The sequence below is a fragment of the Gossypium hirsutum genome, chromosome D07 (genome assembly GCF_007990345.1).
Source record: "Gossypium hirsutum isolate 1008001.06 chromosome D07, Gossypium_hirsutum_v2.1, whole genome shotgun sequence".
Classification (NCBI taxonomy): domain Eukaryota; kingdom Viridiplantae; phylum Streptophyta; class Magnoliopsida; order Malvales; family Malvaceae; genus Gossypium; species Gossypium hirsutum.
This window is the reverse complement of record NC_053443.1, coordinates 135,956-152,262: the sequence shown is the minus strand read 5'-3', so window position 1 is coordinate 152,262 and position 16,307 is coordinate 135,956. Positions and strand designations below refer to the sequence as shown.

The 16,307-nt window shown below is 33.6% G+C and overlaps 1 protein-coding gene across 1 annotated transcript; it reads left to right on the top strand.

Annotated features, from left to right (window-relative positions):
• Positions 1-6,564: 6,564 nt before the first annotated feature.
• Positions 6,565-14,892, top strand: LOC107933012 (cell division control protein 2 homolog A). The gene is made up of 9 exons (XM_016865147.2): positions 6,565-6,791; positions 6,986-7,037; positions 7,123-7,307; positions 7,834-7,954; positions 9,468-9,641; positions 10,152-10,315; positions 13,764-13,851; positions 13,953-14,006; positions 14,570-14,892. Exons 1-9 carry the CDS (start codon positions 6,658-6,660, stop codon positions 14,657-14,659), a joined length of 1,062 nt encoding a protein of 353 aa, XP_016720636.1. The 5' UTR covers positions 6,565-6,657; the 3' UTR covers positions 14,660-14,892.
• Positions 14,893-16,307: the final 1,415 nt, after the last annotated feature.

Genomic DNA, 16,307 nt, shown 5'->3' with positions numbered 1-16,307 from the left:
AGTGTAAGTCAACTTCTGATTTTAAATTTCAAGACAGACCCGATGGTTGCCTATTGTTCCAAGGTAGAGTTTGTGTGTCGAAGAATCCTGAGCTTATACAGAAAATTTTGCACGAAGCACACAGTGGTAGCTTGCCTGTTCATCCGGGGAGTACTAAGATGTACAGTGATTTGAGACAAATGTATTGGTGGCCGAGTATAAAACGTGACATTTCTGATTTTGTGTCGAGATGCTTGATTGGTCAGCAAGTCAAGGCCGAACATTAAGTGCCTTCAGGACTGCTACAGCTAATGATGATACCGGAGTGGAAATGAGATAGAGTTATGATAGATTTCGTATCAGGATTATCCCAATCTATGCAAAAGAAAGATGTTATCAGGGTTGTTGTTGATCGTTTGACGAAGTCTGCATATTTTATTTCAGTGTGTACAGACTTCTCTCTTGATAGACTAGCTGAGTTGTATATTTCTTAGATTGTTAGATTGCACGGAATGCCAGTCTCCATTATTTCGGATAGAGATCTGCGGTTTACATCTCGATTTTAGAATAAATTGCAAGAAGCTTTGGGTACGCAGTTTCATTTTAGCACCGTATTTCATCCTCAAACCGATGGTCAGTCTAAGAGAGTGATTTAAATTCTCGAAGGTATGCTTCGTTGTTGTGTATTAGAGTTTGAAGTCAATTGGGAAAAATATTTACCATTGATTGAATTTACGTATAACAATAGTTTTTAGTTAAGCATTAAGAAGGCACCGTATGAAGCTTTATATAGTCATAAATGCTGAACTTCGTTGTACTGGACCAAACTTAGTGATAAAAAGATACACAGGGTTGATTTGATCTGAGAAACCGAAAAAAAGGTGAAAGTGATTCGTGACAGTCTAAAAGCCGCTTCAGATCGACAGAAATCGTACTCGGATTTGAAGTGTAAAGATATTGAATTTCAGATCGGCGATCAAGTATTTTTGAAAGCATCGCATTGGAAAAGAATTCTTCGATTTGGTCGCAAAGGAAAGTTAAGTCTGCGATTTATCGGACCATACGAGATTGTCAAGAGAATTGGACTAGTAGCATACCAACTTGAATTTACCGTCAGAGTTGGAAAAGATTCATAATGTGTTTCATGTATCCATGTTACGACGGTACCAGTCAGACCCTTTGCATGTAATTTCTCCATCAGAAGTTGAGATTCAGCCTGATATGTCGTATAACGAAGAACCGATCAGAATTATGGCACGAGAAATAAAAGAATAACCTTAGTGAAAGTTCTTTGGAAACGACACGGGATTGAGTAGGCTATTTGAGAACCCGAGGAGACCATAAAAAGCAATACCCTAACCTATTTTTTGGTAAGATTTTCGAGAACGAAAAGTCCTAAGGGGGAAAGTTGTAACGACCCGTTTTTAGTGAAACCGGAACACTGGTTTTGAGACCAAAAATCTAATGTCCTAAAATTCATTTTAATATTATTTTAGTATCTACAGCTTGATAATATGATAGTATAAAAAATTTCGTTAAGAAATTTTACCGTTTGTATGCTTAATTTGTGAAAAAGGACTAAATCGCATAAAGTGTGAAAGTTGTGTTCTATTAGATAAATGTGTTAAATAGCTATAGAAATTTAAAATGGAGGTCCTTATATGGTAATTAGACCATTAAAAGTGACAGTGGATGAGCATGGTTTGGTAATTTTTGTTATTTTGAAAGTTAGGTAAGGTTAAAATGGTAAATAGGAAATAAATGGATAAATTAAATAAAAAAATATCAACCCATTTGTTTCATCTTCTCCACTGAAATACACAAGGAAAATAGGCGTTTTGAAGCTTAAAATTTAAGCCACTTAATTCCCTTGCATGTAAGTGATCATTTGTCATGTTTTTGTTGATTTTTATGTTTTCAGGATCGTTGTAGCTTAATCTAGCTAAAGAGAGGATTAAATTGCAATATGGTTAAATTTTTAGTGTTTTTCCATGTGAGAATGTTAGTTGTTTTTGAATTTTAATGGAAGAAAATGAATTTTTGTTGTTAGTTAAACAACTTTTGTAAAGAGTTTTTTAATGAAATGGTCAATTAGAGGCTAAATTAAGAAATGTAAAATTTTTGTGGTAAATATGTGAAATTATGAAATTTTTGGGTTGCTATGAGCATGTATAGAAATCTATTGGGCTTGGTTAAGGATGAAATTGCATAAATTTCATTTTACGAGCCTATGGACTAAATTGTAAAGAAGTCAAAAGTATAGGGGCAAAATAGTAATTTTTCCATATAATGAATTTTGGATTAAATTGAATAAGAATAAAGATTGAATTTGTTAAATTTAATTATATAGATCAAGAAAAGCCACGTTCGGAATTAAATCGAGGGAAAGAAAAAATAGTGGATTGATCGGTTGACTTACTCCGTACTAATTCAAAATAAGTTCGTGTATTTACATTGTGTATTTATATACTTTAATTGAAATATATGTATTTGGATTGAGTAATTACGGTGTATAATTATTGAACTCATAACCGATATAGTACAAAGAATGTCAAGCCCCGTTTAAACCTTAAAAATTCGTAGGATACAAATGACATGTCATTAGTGTTACCGTTTTGGTTGAGGTTCTGCATGTGTTGCGGACTCACCACAACTCGTATGAGCTTACCAATTTGTAGCTCGTAGGTGTTTACCGATATTCAGCTTAGAGGAGCTTACCTTTTATCGCTCGTATAAGACTACATGTACAGGAATTGACAGATTACAGTTTAGTATAGAGGTGATCATGGGTTGGGCGGCCTGGCCCAATGGCCCGCCCGAAATATTGGAGGGATCTGGTAAAAATATAGGCCTGAAATATGGGTTTGGGCAAAAAACGAGGCTCGTTTAGAAAACGGGCCTGGCCTCGGGTAAAACCTTTTTGGCCCGAGCTTGGCCCAGCCCGGCCCGAATATATAATAAATATATATTTTTATTTTTAAAATACATTTCCCATTTCCCCATTTCCCATTAGACATTTAGTATTTATGTAATAAATATATTTTTTATTTTTTATTTTAAAGTATTTTTAAAATACTTTTTTTATTTTTTTATTTTTAAAATTCATTTCCGAATATAATAAATTGGTTGCAAAAAGGATGATGAGGACGATGAGGATGATGTTTCTTCGGTTGCTTTTTAGGACACTTCCTTTATAATCGTTGAAAATTTAATTTAGCTTACAATTTATATTTTGTTATAAAATTAAATTTGTTGATTGGTTAATGTATGTATATTCTGGTTGATTGATTATACTTTGCAGGTTTTTTATACAATTTTGGTGTTTACTAAAAAAAAAGACTGGGTCAGGCTGGGCTCGGGCTATAGAAATTTTTTCACGGACCGGGTCAGGACAAAATTTCAGGCCCATATTTTGGGCCGAGCCGGGCCTGGGCCTAGGACGCGGGCTAAATTTTTTTTGGGCTGGGCCAGGTTATCACCTCTAGTTTAGTACACCTCGTGTGTACTACCCGTGTATCTAACGAGATTCTAAGTAGTTCAACGGGTATAATGTTATTACGAGATTATATAAGTTCGATACGAACTAGTACATGTATTTACATAGAGATGGTTTTTATATATATGATATACGGATATACGGTAGAGATGTTACATGTGCATAGAATTAATAATTGCTGAATTCATACATAATTCTCGGCTTTATGTGTATACATCGCTAACTTGGTGAATGGTTATGTGATAGGCTTTGGCCAAAATTGAATTGAGTTATGGTTTGAGTTATTTACCTAATTTTATGGTTATACGGTAAGTTTTATTCTATGTTTTACGAACTTACTAAGCTTAATTGCTTACTCTGTTTATTTTTTCGTGCTTTTTAGTGCTTCGGAAGCTCGCTCAATTTGGAAGTCATCGGAGATTTGTGTCATAATATCAAACTCTTATTTTGGTACTTTGGACTTTATATTTTGGTTAAATGGCATGTATAGGTATTTTGGCTAATGTGGCCTATATGACTCGTTGAGTTTTGGCCATTTGAATTGGCTTGTAAGGTGGTCATGTATTTTAATATGTATATATGTATAAATGGCCTTATAGTATATGATGTATGACTACTATGTGAATTACTTGGTTGTGAATTGGTAATTGGGTATCAAATGGTTGAGATTTATAAGTAGCATACATGTTATGTTTTGAGGCACAAAGTTTGCATATAAGTGTTTGACCAATTAGGTATATCTGGAGACATAGTTGGCATGATTATGAGTGGCCATTGGAGGTGCCTATATGTATCATGATAGTATGTGATATTATTACATGTTATTAACTTGACATTGGTTAGTTTTGAATGCCTATTTATGTCATTTTTATATGCATATTGATGTGTGTAGGTTGGTACCAATTTTGGGTGAGAAATATGGCTTGGAAAATGACCTATTTTTATCCACACGGGCAGAGACACGGGCGTGTGTCTCAGCCATGTGTGACATACGGCCAGGTAACATGGCCGTGTGTCCCCTGATACTATTATAGAAATCAAGTTAGTAGCTTCACGTGGCTTGGCACACGAACGTGTGGCTTGACCGTGTGGCACATGTCAGTATACCCTCCAGTTTTCACACGGACTGACACACGAACGTGTGAGGCCATTTCGAAGGGTACACGGCCTGACACATGCGCTTGTGGTCTGGCCGTGTGACCCAAGTCAGTGAGTTACACGGGGTAGGACACGGGCTGGGACATAGTCGTGTGTCCCCATTTCGAATGCCCACACGACCTGAGATACGAGCATATCACTTGGCCGTGTGAGACACACGGCCTGGCCACCCGGACGTGTGTCCCCTGCACTTTGAAAATTTTCCATATTTTCCAAAAAATTTTCTTGAGTACTCAGTTTAGTCCCAAACCACTTTTAATGACTATTTAGGGCCTCGAAGGTTCGTATTAGGGGCTATATGAATGAATTTGAATGACTTTTGTTTAGAATGAGAAATGAATATAAAAAGTATGATTGTTTGAGTTATAAGTCCGGTAATGCTCCGTAACCCTGTTCCGGCATTGAATACGGGTTAGGGGTGTTATAGACATTCCTAGTATTATTTATTAGGGTGTGACACCCACTCTATTCTACTTAGAGTGAAATATTGCTTTCTATTAAATAAATATTATTTGTATTTTACTAGTTTAATCATGATTCTACTCTCTCTCTTTATAAATAGATAAAATTGGTAGAATTATTTACACTTAAGTTATACTTAAGTTTGATGTGTTGTTATTTTGTCGGGAAGTAGTGATAATTTATATTCTAAAAATAAATTATATTTTTTGAAAATTAAAATTTTACCAGTTTTTATTAAGAGAGATTTACTTTCCTACTAAAAGTAATAAATCATTTCTGGTTTTGTTTTTGGTTCATGATTGTTCGAGCTTACATTCAAAGCAATTCGTGGTAGGAGAAAAATGAAGAAGGTAGTTTGGTTGAAAGCCGAGAACATCTAGGATCTATCTCACACAAAACACAAGTATTTTTCGAGAAAAAAAATTATTACTATACATATTACAAATCAGCTCAATTTTCAAATTTTTTAATTTTTCGTTGTGATAGAAATCTGTTTTCTAAATCGAATTTTTCCAACACTTAAATGTTATCTTTTAGTTTAAGATGAAACTGATAGGAGATTCCTAGCTAAGAGTGATAAACAATATAATTAGTATAAGTTTATCAACTTAGTTAATGATTAACAAATTAATCAACCATCGTTTTTATAATTTGCATAGTCGAAGGCAATAGGAAGAAAATTTAGTTAAGTAGTTTAATTGATAATTTAGAATTAGTCTCAATGTACTTCCATATCTGGTTTGCACTAATAATTTCCAACTTGATTAGATTAGTAATTGCTTAGCTTATAATTAACTCGGAAAACACATTTACCAAATTGACAATTCTTTGAGCTTATTCTGAGTGTTCCATTATTACACTTATAAATATTATAATTGACTTGAAACACTTGTAGTAAAAGTTACTTTTAATTCTTTATATTTCCTGCTAATTCTTTACGTTGTGTTCATACACTACCATGCGGTCATTATACACCATTCGTATGGCGCAAATGAAATATTTTGTTAAAAAGAGAGAAATGGCTGGTTATGTTGTGGTAGTACTGTCAATATTAACTGTGACTGTTTTAGCTATGCATATGTCTTATTGTGATAGCTTATTTTATACACAAATTGATGTAACCATTTAAAATTACTCACGAGAAATTTCATTTTATTTTGCTTCCTCATTCTTGTTGGTAATGATGATAACATTTTATTTTAACAATTGAAATTTAAGTTGGTCACGTTTATGATTGCGTTCTATAAATTTAAAACTATTATTAATAAAGAAGATGGTGCCCCAATTTTCAGCATTTTTATTTCGCCTAAAATTATAGACTTTGTTGTAAAGATCATAGTTTCGAGAAACGATGTATTAATGGATGACATAAATACTAATATTTATTTTTTATTTTTTGGTACAATTTAATTTTGAATTTTATCCAGTTAATATTATTGTCTAAGATAAAAAATACCATAAAAATATTATTTGGCAGAAAAGAAAATATCGGAAGGGAGAGCGAGAGATAAGTCAACTCAAAATGGGTCACAACGAGTCTCTCGGTTTTACTTTTAGGGTTGATGCTTGAGAGCATCATTTCTTACTCTAAGTACTTAAATAGAAATAAGAGATACATACATCTCGTCTCTACCTCCTCTCCTCTCCTCAACTTACTCACTCTCTCGCTTGAAATCAAATCCGACTGTCACTTGAGGTACTTCTCTTCTCACATTGCATTTTACTTCTATTGATTTTATTTTCTCTTGTTTGAATTGGATGCATTCTTATTCATTTGCTTGCTTCCCTGTTTCATTTCTATAGTTGGGCTTTTCAAGGATTACAATCAGTTCATATTTCCTAGATTCATGTTTGAGATGAGTTAATTGTTTTTTTCCCTCTTTGTTTTAGCTTATTTGTACATTTTGATTCTTCTCGTCTGGTGGAGCTGCACATGGACCAGGTAAGTGACTCAACCCTTGTCATTCCATTCTGTTTCTATTCACCTCTAGTTTTGCTCCCTTACGCTTTTTTTCTGAAATTTCCAGTACGAGAAAGTAGAGAAGATTGGTGAGGGAACCTATGGCGTTGTTTATAAGGCTCGTGACCGTGTCACCAATGAAACAATTGCTTTGAAGAAGATTCGCTTAGAGCAGGAAGACGAGGGTGTACCTAGCACTGCAATTAGAGAAATCTCTCTCTTGAAGGAAATGCAACATGGTAATATCGTCAGGTATGCAATGCACTTCACTGCACAACTCATCCTATAATCACATTGCTGTTTCACCACTCATTGGTTTACACTGATTTTTCTCCTGCTTGTGCTACTCTTTAACGTCGGCATATACATTTTTATCAGACTACAGAACTCGTGCTATTGCTAGTTCTTCATTTTGTCTTGCCTGCCAAAGGATTTTAAGTTTCTTTTTTTTTTCATTATTTAAATTTTGCTCCTCCTACTTTAACATAACATGAAGTGTGAATCAGTTATTAAAAAGTTAAGGCAACCAAAAAACAAAAAGACAATACCACACTTTTCTGGAAGCGGAAAGAAGCATATGGTATTGCTCTACTTTCTTTAAGAAGTAAGTCAACATAGGCTTGTTCGTTAAGCCCATGAATTTTCTTTTTTTTTATATCAAAGTTTTGAAACCATGATATATTCTGGTCATATTTCAGAATATGAGCAAAATCCTTCTCTTGTATAATGTCTGTAATCGTTTTTCCCTCAGCTTCTCTGATTGCACCTTGGGTGACAGGTTGCAGGATGTAGTGCACAGTGAGAAGCGTTTATATTTGGTATTTGAATATCTGGACTTGGATTTAAAGAAGCACATGGATTCATATCCAGAATTTGGGAAAGATCCACGAATGATAAAAGTGAGTCAGATTATTCTTCTGTTTGAAAGTTTATAAGCTCAAGGTTTACCTCTTTGGAGTTTAACAGTTTTAAAATTTCACACTGCAGTACATGAAATTTTGGTTTCATTTGGCTCCTTTATGGAAGATGGATAAATTCAAAAAAAGAAAAAGAAAAAGAAAAAGAAAAAAGAAAATTATAATATTTATAAGATAAGTCAGGAACGAAATGAAATAAGAATTCGGCCCATAAAATCTATGTTAGCTTTTTTGTCTGAATGCATTCTACATGATCCTTTTGGAAGAGTGGGATTAGAATAATACAATTTTCTAGTTTCTTTGCTCTCTATTTCTATTTGACAAAATCCTTAGGAAAAGCAATTTGTTTCCACCAAGCTAAAACAAGATGTAAATGTCTCTAGTAAACCAACGTTATTGTTTAATAGCTATTTTGCTTCTATCCCATCAAAAAAAAGGGGAAGATTTAGTTATGATTAGAAATACACCTTTCTACCTCTTTATACATGGATCATTTCCTCATTCTATTGAAAGTATTGAACTAATGTGAAAAAAAAATTGTTTGTTTTGTAATTTCATAATCCAAATTTTTAATTTTAATATATAATATAATTATATAATTATATATAATTTAATTGGCCCTTGGATCCAGATCATGAGACTGTATATACTCCCTCAAATCTTTAGTTGAGAGGTAATTGTAAAGGATTAAATCCTTTTAAGAAACAGATTTTTTGTTTGGAGTATGAATCAAACCAAGGGACCCTTAACTCTTAAGGGGATTAGTAGAATGAATCACAGTTTTATGACTAAAGTATAGTCGCTACAATGCAATTATTGTATATAAAAGGACCCTTTGTTGAACAGGGGAATCGAGTGTAATCAAGATAGGATTACAAGATAGGAGCATAAAAAATCCTGAAAATTAAAGCATTGCTGCATTTTGTCAGAAGACTGTGTTATAGGAGTTTTGATAGATAGTATTCAACAAAGGGACTTAGTTATAACATAAAAATGGGTTCTGCAGAATCCAGCGTTTTTGTTATTTACTCTAGTAAAATAAAAGGAAATAAAAAAAATAGGAAGGGAAAAAAAGAATAGAAATTATATTTGGGAAGACTTAATATAGTGGTTACTGTTGGTTTTCTGCTGTTTAGTAGAGATGATTTACAAATATTTTTTGAAGTGTGACGAATTGTGGCTCTTTCATTGGTAATCTTTTCATTGAAGTGTCTATTAGAAGCCATAGAGTATGTCATCTTTGATCTTACACCTTTTATGTGTTGGACAAAACTAAGTAGAAATATGGTGCTGTTTGAACTGCTGTTCAAGAAATGTCTAATTGCAGAACCCTTCTCTTTATCATATTAATTAAACTATTCCAGGTTAGCATCTTGTTCCAAATGCATAAATACCTAGCTATTATCTGTCATTGGTTGACCTTGGTTATCTAATGGATTTGGCTGATGATAAATATTACTCATAATGGTACTTTTATTATTTGATCGTCTTGCAGGCATTCCTTTATCAAATTCTCCGTGGCGTTGCTTATTGTCATTCTCATAGGGTTCTTCATCGAGATCTAAAACCTCAAAATTTGCTGATAGATCGCCGTACCAATGCACTAAAGCTTGCTGATTTTGGTCTGGCCCGAGCATTTGGTATTCCTGTCAGAACATTTACACATGAGGTACTAAGAATCACCAAGTTTGTGGTTTTTTGGGCTGTGCAATGTCATATGGTTTATGTTGCTGTGTTTTGCTAGACATTTATTGTCGATTATCTCTCAAAAGTAATGTTTCATCTTCTTTCTATACAAATAATAACTATTACAAGTTGGAACAAAGAAACTTCAATTTTCTGGCAAAACGCCTGGACTTTGCTGCATGTTTGTAGGACAAAAGTATTTTGTTTCTAATTCTGACAAGAAATTCTAAGGCTTAAAATAGGAAAAGATAGTCTGACGAACTGCAATTTGTTAGTAGCATCAAATAGTTTCCTTTACATCAATTTAGGATTGTTGTTACTGGGGGTCTCTAATGCAACTTTAGGCCCCTATAGAGCATCAGTAAATTAGTTTTTAGTTGGATATGTCCTAATGTTCTAGTAGAGAAGTGCTTGGCTATAATCTGCATGCTCAATATTTCAGTCATAAGCATACCAATATTGGCCCGGCTTCTAAAGTTGTCGTTATGTCTAGGTTGTTACTTTGTGGTACAGAGCACCTGAAATACTGCTTGGATCTCGCCATTACTCTACTCCTGTTGATGTGTGGTCAGTGGGCTGTATATTTGCTGAGATGGTGAATCAACGGCCATTATTTCCTGGGGATTCTGAGATCGATGAGCTGTTCAAGATCTTCAGGTGTTGTACTCTCCTTATTGTAGCCTCCATTTTATTTTAGTTTCAACTGTTTAAGTGGTAAAGTTCTTACTTTTGATTCTCGTGTTCTTTTATCTTTCTTTTTTGCTACTGCATTCATTAAAAGTCTTTGCTCTGATAATCTTGGAATATGTTATTCAAAAATGATTTAGGATATTATTTAGTCATGGGTTTGTAGTGAACATGGCTGTTCTTAAATTTGCATTTCAGCTAAATTTGGGTTGAATTTGGATATTAAGAGCTAAGCTGTCTCTTAAATGTTACTTGCCTTGTAAACAAGAAAAAAAAATTAACTTAGCTAGACAAACTCTTTTAGTTTTTCTTTGGTAGAACTCTTTTAAATTATAAATTGGTCGTCTTGATTATGTTCTAAATTGATAGGGTCAATATGGTTTCAGGCCCTAAGCTGTTACACTTTTAACATTTGGTGCCTATAGAAAAAAATATCTTGATGAGGTACTCTTTGTTAATAATGTGTTAGACTTGGTTAGCTACATTAGTGTGTTTTTTTCCTCAAAAAACATTTGAAGTTAAAAAAAAAAGATAGCCGGTAAAGCGAGTCTTGGAATTAGGAGCATGCTTGAATGATGAGTTTTTATCCGATTAAACGTGAAATGTAGAACAATGCAATGGAAAGAAAGCCTGCCATAGAGAAGCCAAATCCTTCCCATCAAATCAACTTGTTCATTTTAATCAATCTACTTCTAATAGATGCATGAAACTGAAATATCATACCTCATAAAACTGCTGAAATCCGTTTCTCTCATCTGGTTTCTTCTTTTCTTGCACACCTAACCTCATTGTCCTATGCCAAAGCTGTCTAAGAGTCCAGCCTTTAATAGTTATCCACACAGTTGACTCAAGAAACCTTTTGAAAAGGTATTAGGATTTTGCCTAGCCAAGAATTATACCAGTAGCTTAGGCTTTGTAAAACTTTCGTTAGCCTTTTATCAGTTGTCTATGTCGTGAACTTAGAAAAACAAATTTTTATTTTTTCTCAAGGAAAGGTGCACCTAGGTTTATTTTTTCTCAAGGAAAGCAAACTATGTTTCACATACACATTAAGGGAGAACCAAAGCAAAGCTTTTATAGCTAGGTTTAGTTGCAGTGTGACCCTTATACTTAATTGAACCATTCTATTATGTGCTTGAGAAGTCATTATTTCTTTAATCTGAGTCCTATTTCATTTTAATTCTTCAAGTCACCTTTATGTGTGTCCCAACATGCCAATGAATTAAATCAATTTGGTTTAGAATTATCTATAGACTGTGAACTCTAGCAATGCATCAAGGCCACCGAAATGCTAGGAAAGTCAATATGGTTTGACAAGTCTTTCGGTGAAGAGTATCTTAGTGTAATTTGATCCCTTTATCAAATATCTTGGAGATGGTAAGAGCATGGTGTAGAATTTACTCTTAAACCTTTTCCTTATTACTTGAGCAGCTTATATATTAATCTTTTAGGTGATGCCTTGGCTAAGGACTTTAGGTTAATACCGGCCATTAGCAAGCTGGATTCCCATATATCACTTAGGTTGATGAGTCTTTGGGCATCCCTTGAGATTGATTCATGATAAAGTCAAGCATCACAATCCACATTGAAGTAGTGTCACACTAGTGTAAATTACTGAATGGAACTTTCATAACAAGTTTTTGGGTTAGTTTAGCATATAGTGGCCGGCTTCTTGGTTTGGTTCCAAAAGCACTTTTAAGGGTCTTTTGGATGGCAAAAGCCCCTTTTTAGTGTTGCTTTTACTGTCATGTGATCTAGAGTCTAGCCAACCAAAAGCAATGCTAAACACACCCATATTCATTGTACTTGTTCAACAAACTAGTGGCCATATGTTATCCGCAGTACTTTTATACTTCAACTTATGAGATTGGTTGCGTTCATTACATGCATGGAAGTTTAGCATATGCTAGTCTTTAAGCATTGCTGGTGCCTAATCTGGACTATGCAACGACTAGGAACGTTTGTAGCAGCACGACTTTAATGCATAAGGATCTTATGATCATAACTTATTTACAATTCCTTTGCAAGGCCATTACTGTTTCATTGGCTTATTTGCATAAGTTATTGCTAATAAGTAATAACAATATACACCATTTATGTTAAATAAAATATAATGTATGTATACATGATATTACATGTTTGTAATAGTAGAAGCAAATGATGAGTGATTTGTAGGGCTTTTACACCAACAGAGAGGCCAAGGGAGAAGGCGAGGGCTAATCAATGGCAATTATAGTTTGCTCGAACTGTCCTTGCGATGGTCATCCATTGCCCTCCCCCTCCTACCCACTTCTCTCTCTCTTCTCTTCCTTCTTGACATTCCTTTATCTTCTTCTTTTGGAACTTTCTTTTTTGATTTTTAAAATGAAGTGATTTTTTATTCTAGATTTTTTATTTTTTGTTAAAAATTAAAAATAAATACCACTTCGAACATTTTTATTTGTGAATATTGCCACATCAGCATTTTGACTAATATTGTTCGTCAGTGGCGCAAAATGCTTGATAGAATGTAAGTTGGGTGCCTAATCTTGGATAATTATTTACCTTCCAAATCTTGAAAGGTGGTATAATTCAGGGTCAAATTTTGTAGTAACCTTTTTTTAAGTCACAATTTTGCTCTTCTGACATTTCATACTTTATTCTTGACATGTAGAAGACAATGCGTTGTGATAAGTCATAACCATGGATACTTGTAGATACTTGTTTTTGGTTATTAATTGTTCTATCAATAGTTGTTTCGGGGAAATATCGTTCTTTGCATGGGCACCTTGTCGAGAACAACCTTGGAAGGTTGGCAGGATTCTTGGGTTGTTCCACTTTTAGGAAGTCCTGGAAAGTATCGCATGGAAGCTCATCACAACCTTCAACGTAACTCATTTTTCTTAGCCACTTATTGCCTTCATCACCACTATCTGCCACCGCACTTGTTTTCCAGAGTCTGCTCCAATCTTTCTCTCGACCATCTCTTCACGACATCTCGTTTTACTAGATTGTAGTGTCTCCTCACCTTACCAAAAAACCCTCCGCACGTGTTTTGAATTTTGCTAGGCTGCAACTTGCAGCTATACTGACTAGAGGCTAAAAGAAGAGTCATTTGGCATTAGAAGATATGAATGACGTCAGAAATTTTTACATTGACAACTGGATTTATTTCGTATTATTATTTTTAATTTCCTCCTCAGGAATGGCCTATTACGGCTCTTTACCGGTATTTAAGAGGTGTATATAACCATGGATACCTTTGTACATTTATGTTCAAAGAAAATGGAGCACTTTTAGTTTTAAGTCATTGAATATAAAAGAATTGTCTTCTAGGTGTAGATTGTAGGAAAATATTGGTGCAAATTTGCCCCCTAAAACTTGTGTGTTCTTTTTAGACTGATCTAGTATCATAACATGTCTGTCTTTTTTTATGAAGAATCTTGGGTACTCCAAATGAGGATACATGGCCTGGAGTGACTTCATTGCCTGATTTTAAGTCTTCTTTTCCAAAGTGGCCGGCTAAGGTAACATTTGTGTTTATGGCATCTAGAGGTTGTATGTTCTGTTGTGAACCTATCAGAGAGACAAGTTTGTTTGAACTAATCAATACACCTTTTGCTTGCAGGATTTGGCAACTGTTGTTCCAAATCTTGAATCTACTGGCATTGACCTTCTTTCTGTAAGTATTTATTTGGTGTCTTTATTTTTTGCTTCACCCAAGTGTGAATTACAAAGTATAAGTCAGATTGATTTAATATGAAATATCTTTCATAGTTCTTGAGAGTTGTGAGCTAAAGCGACATGCCAAATTTTTTCTTATGCTAATTTGAGAAAATTTAATTGAAAGCTTTGGACTATTATCTCGGCTCTGTTTTTTTTTCCCGAAATGAAAGAGTAGGCTTCAGACTTGAGCCTAGTTATTACAAAGGTTCATGTACCTAACACTCAGTACATCATTAAGCAAAAGAGACCAAGCCCCTGGACTTGATAAATTTTAGTACAATCTCATTCCATCTTCAAAGTGGCTGATCTTAATAAATTTTAAAAAAGTGGCTTTTCTTTTGAACTTTTCTTATCTAAAGGCTACCATATTTCTGATATGGAACAGTTTTTGAGGTCTTTAACATATTATTACTATTCAGGATGATGGTTTTGGAATAACTTCATACACAGAAATTAAGAACCATATATGGCATCTCTGCAATTTTAACTGATGATACATTCTGTCTATAAATCATCCAGAAAATGCTGTGCATGGATCCCAGCAAAAGAATTACAGCAAGAAGTGCTCTTGAGCATGAATACTTGAAGGATATAGGGTTTGTACCCTGAGGATACCTTTTGAACCGCTTTCCCCCAACTATCTTCCTGAGAAAGTGTCTATATTAGTTAAATGTATTGTGTAGCAATTTGTGGGATTTTAATTGTGAGAAATTAAATGGTGTGTGGTCTAGTCTATTATATTTTTCTTTGTTTTGTTTTGTTTCGCTGTGTTCAATTTCCCATGGACGGAGCAGATAGATTTTATATACTTTTATTAAATGGAACTGGCTTTTTTGCAGTTACCTTGGAACTCGTCTAGTAAAGCAATGCCTGTCGCATGTTTCTTTGCCTAATGAGTAATTGGGTTATTGTTTTGGTGTTGGACCATTGTTTTGGTGTTGGTAAAAAACACTTTTTATTTATAACCTGGCCTAGTTACTGCGATGGTGATACTCTGCAAGTACAAATATTATACAATACAATACAATCCTTTGGGTTGTTTTTTTTCCATGGCTTTTGGTTTGACCGCTGAAACAAACAGCCATAATCCAGCTATACTTTCATTTCATTTAATTTCAGAGGCCGGCTGGCGATGGCTACCAAATTAAGTTAGGTTTGGAATGTTAGTAGCAGCAAAATCACAATGAAAAACTCATGAGAGATGTATGCTTATATACAATTATAAAGATTGTGACTGAATTTGTCTCTGATATTGCGGGTGAGTTTAATGTTATTTGACTCAATGATGCTAACCTAGCATTGAAATTACAAAAAATGTTAAAATTTGATTATAATTAGTCAGCGAATGATTTATAAGGATGTCTTTTTAATGTGAGTGCTTTTTTCTCAAAATATAAATAAATAATATTTATTATTTTAAAATTTATTGTTTTTCACCGACAGAAATTTTTTTATTAGTATTGAATTTGAAAAATTTGTCGGGGTTGGAATAATTTAATTGAATAGGCGACTTAGGCCTTTGAATTTGATCGAATTGAACATAAGAAAGACGATGCGCCCATATGTATTGTTCGAACTTAGAAGTTTGAAAATTCAAATTCCAATTCCAAATTTGGGTAAACTACGCCTATAAAATTGTTTACCTTATATTATATTTTAGTTATTTATATTTAAAATGTTATGTTTTAGTCACTTACATTATTGTATTGTAATATTTTTTCATTTTGAGCAATTTAAATTTTTTTATGTTCTTTCTAACTTTCTCTTTTTTTCCATTTTCTTTTGTTTCTCTCTCTGTTTTCCTACATTCTCTATTTCAGAGTCGAATTGACAGCGAAGAAAGAAGTAATGTATGAGTTTATGAATTTTGGTTATAGGCAATGATGGCTTTCGACTTCCTTCTTTTTCACTGTCAATTCAATTTCTTTATATGTTAAAAGAAATGGAGAAGGTAGGAAAACAAGGAGAGAAATAGAAGAGAATGAGAAATAAAGAAAACAAAAGGAAAATTTAAAGTGTTCAAAACGAAAAAATTTAGAGACTGATTGTATAATTTAACACAATTTTTTATTTGAAATGATAATTTAACGTACTACGTCAACTTACCATTATACTGTTAACAACAACTAACGGTTTAGTGACTAAAATATTGTAACACGATAATATAAGTGACTAAAACATAACATTTTAAATATAAATGACTAAAATATAACATGAGATAAATAAAAATGACAATAATTGTAGTTTACGCTTCCAA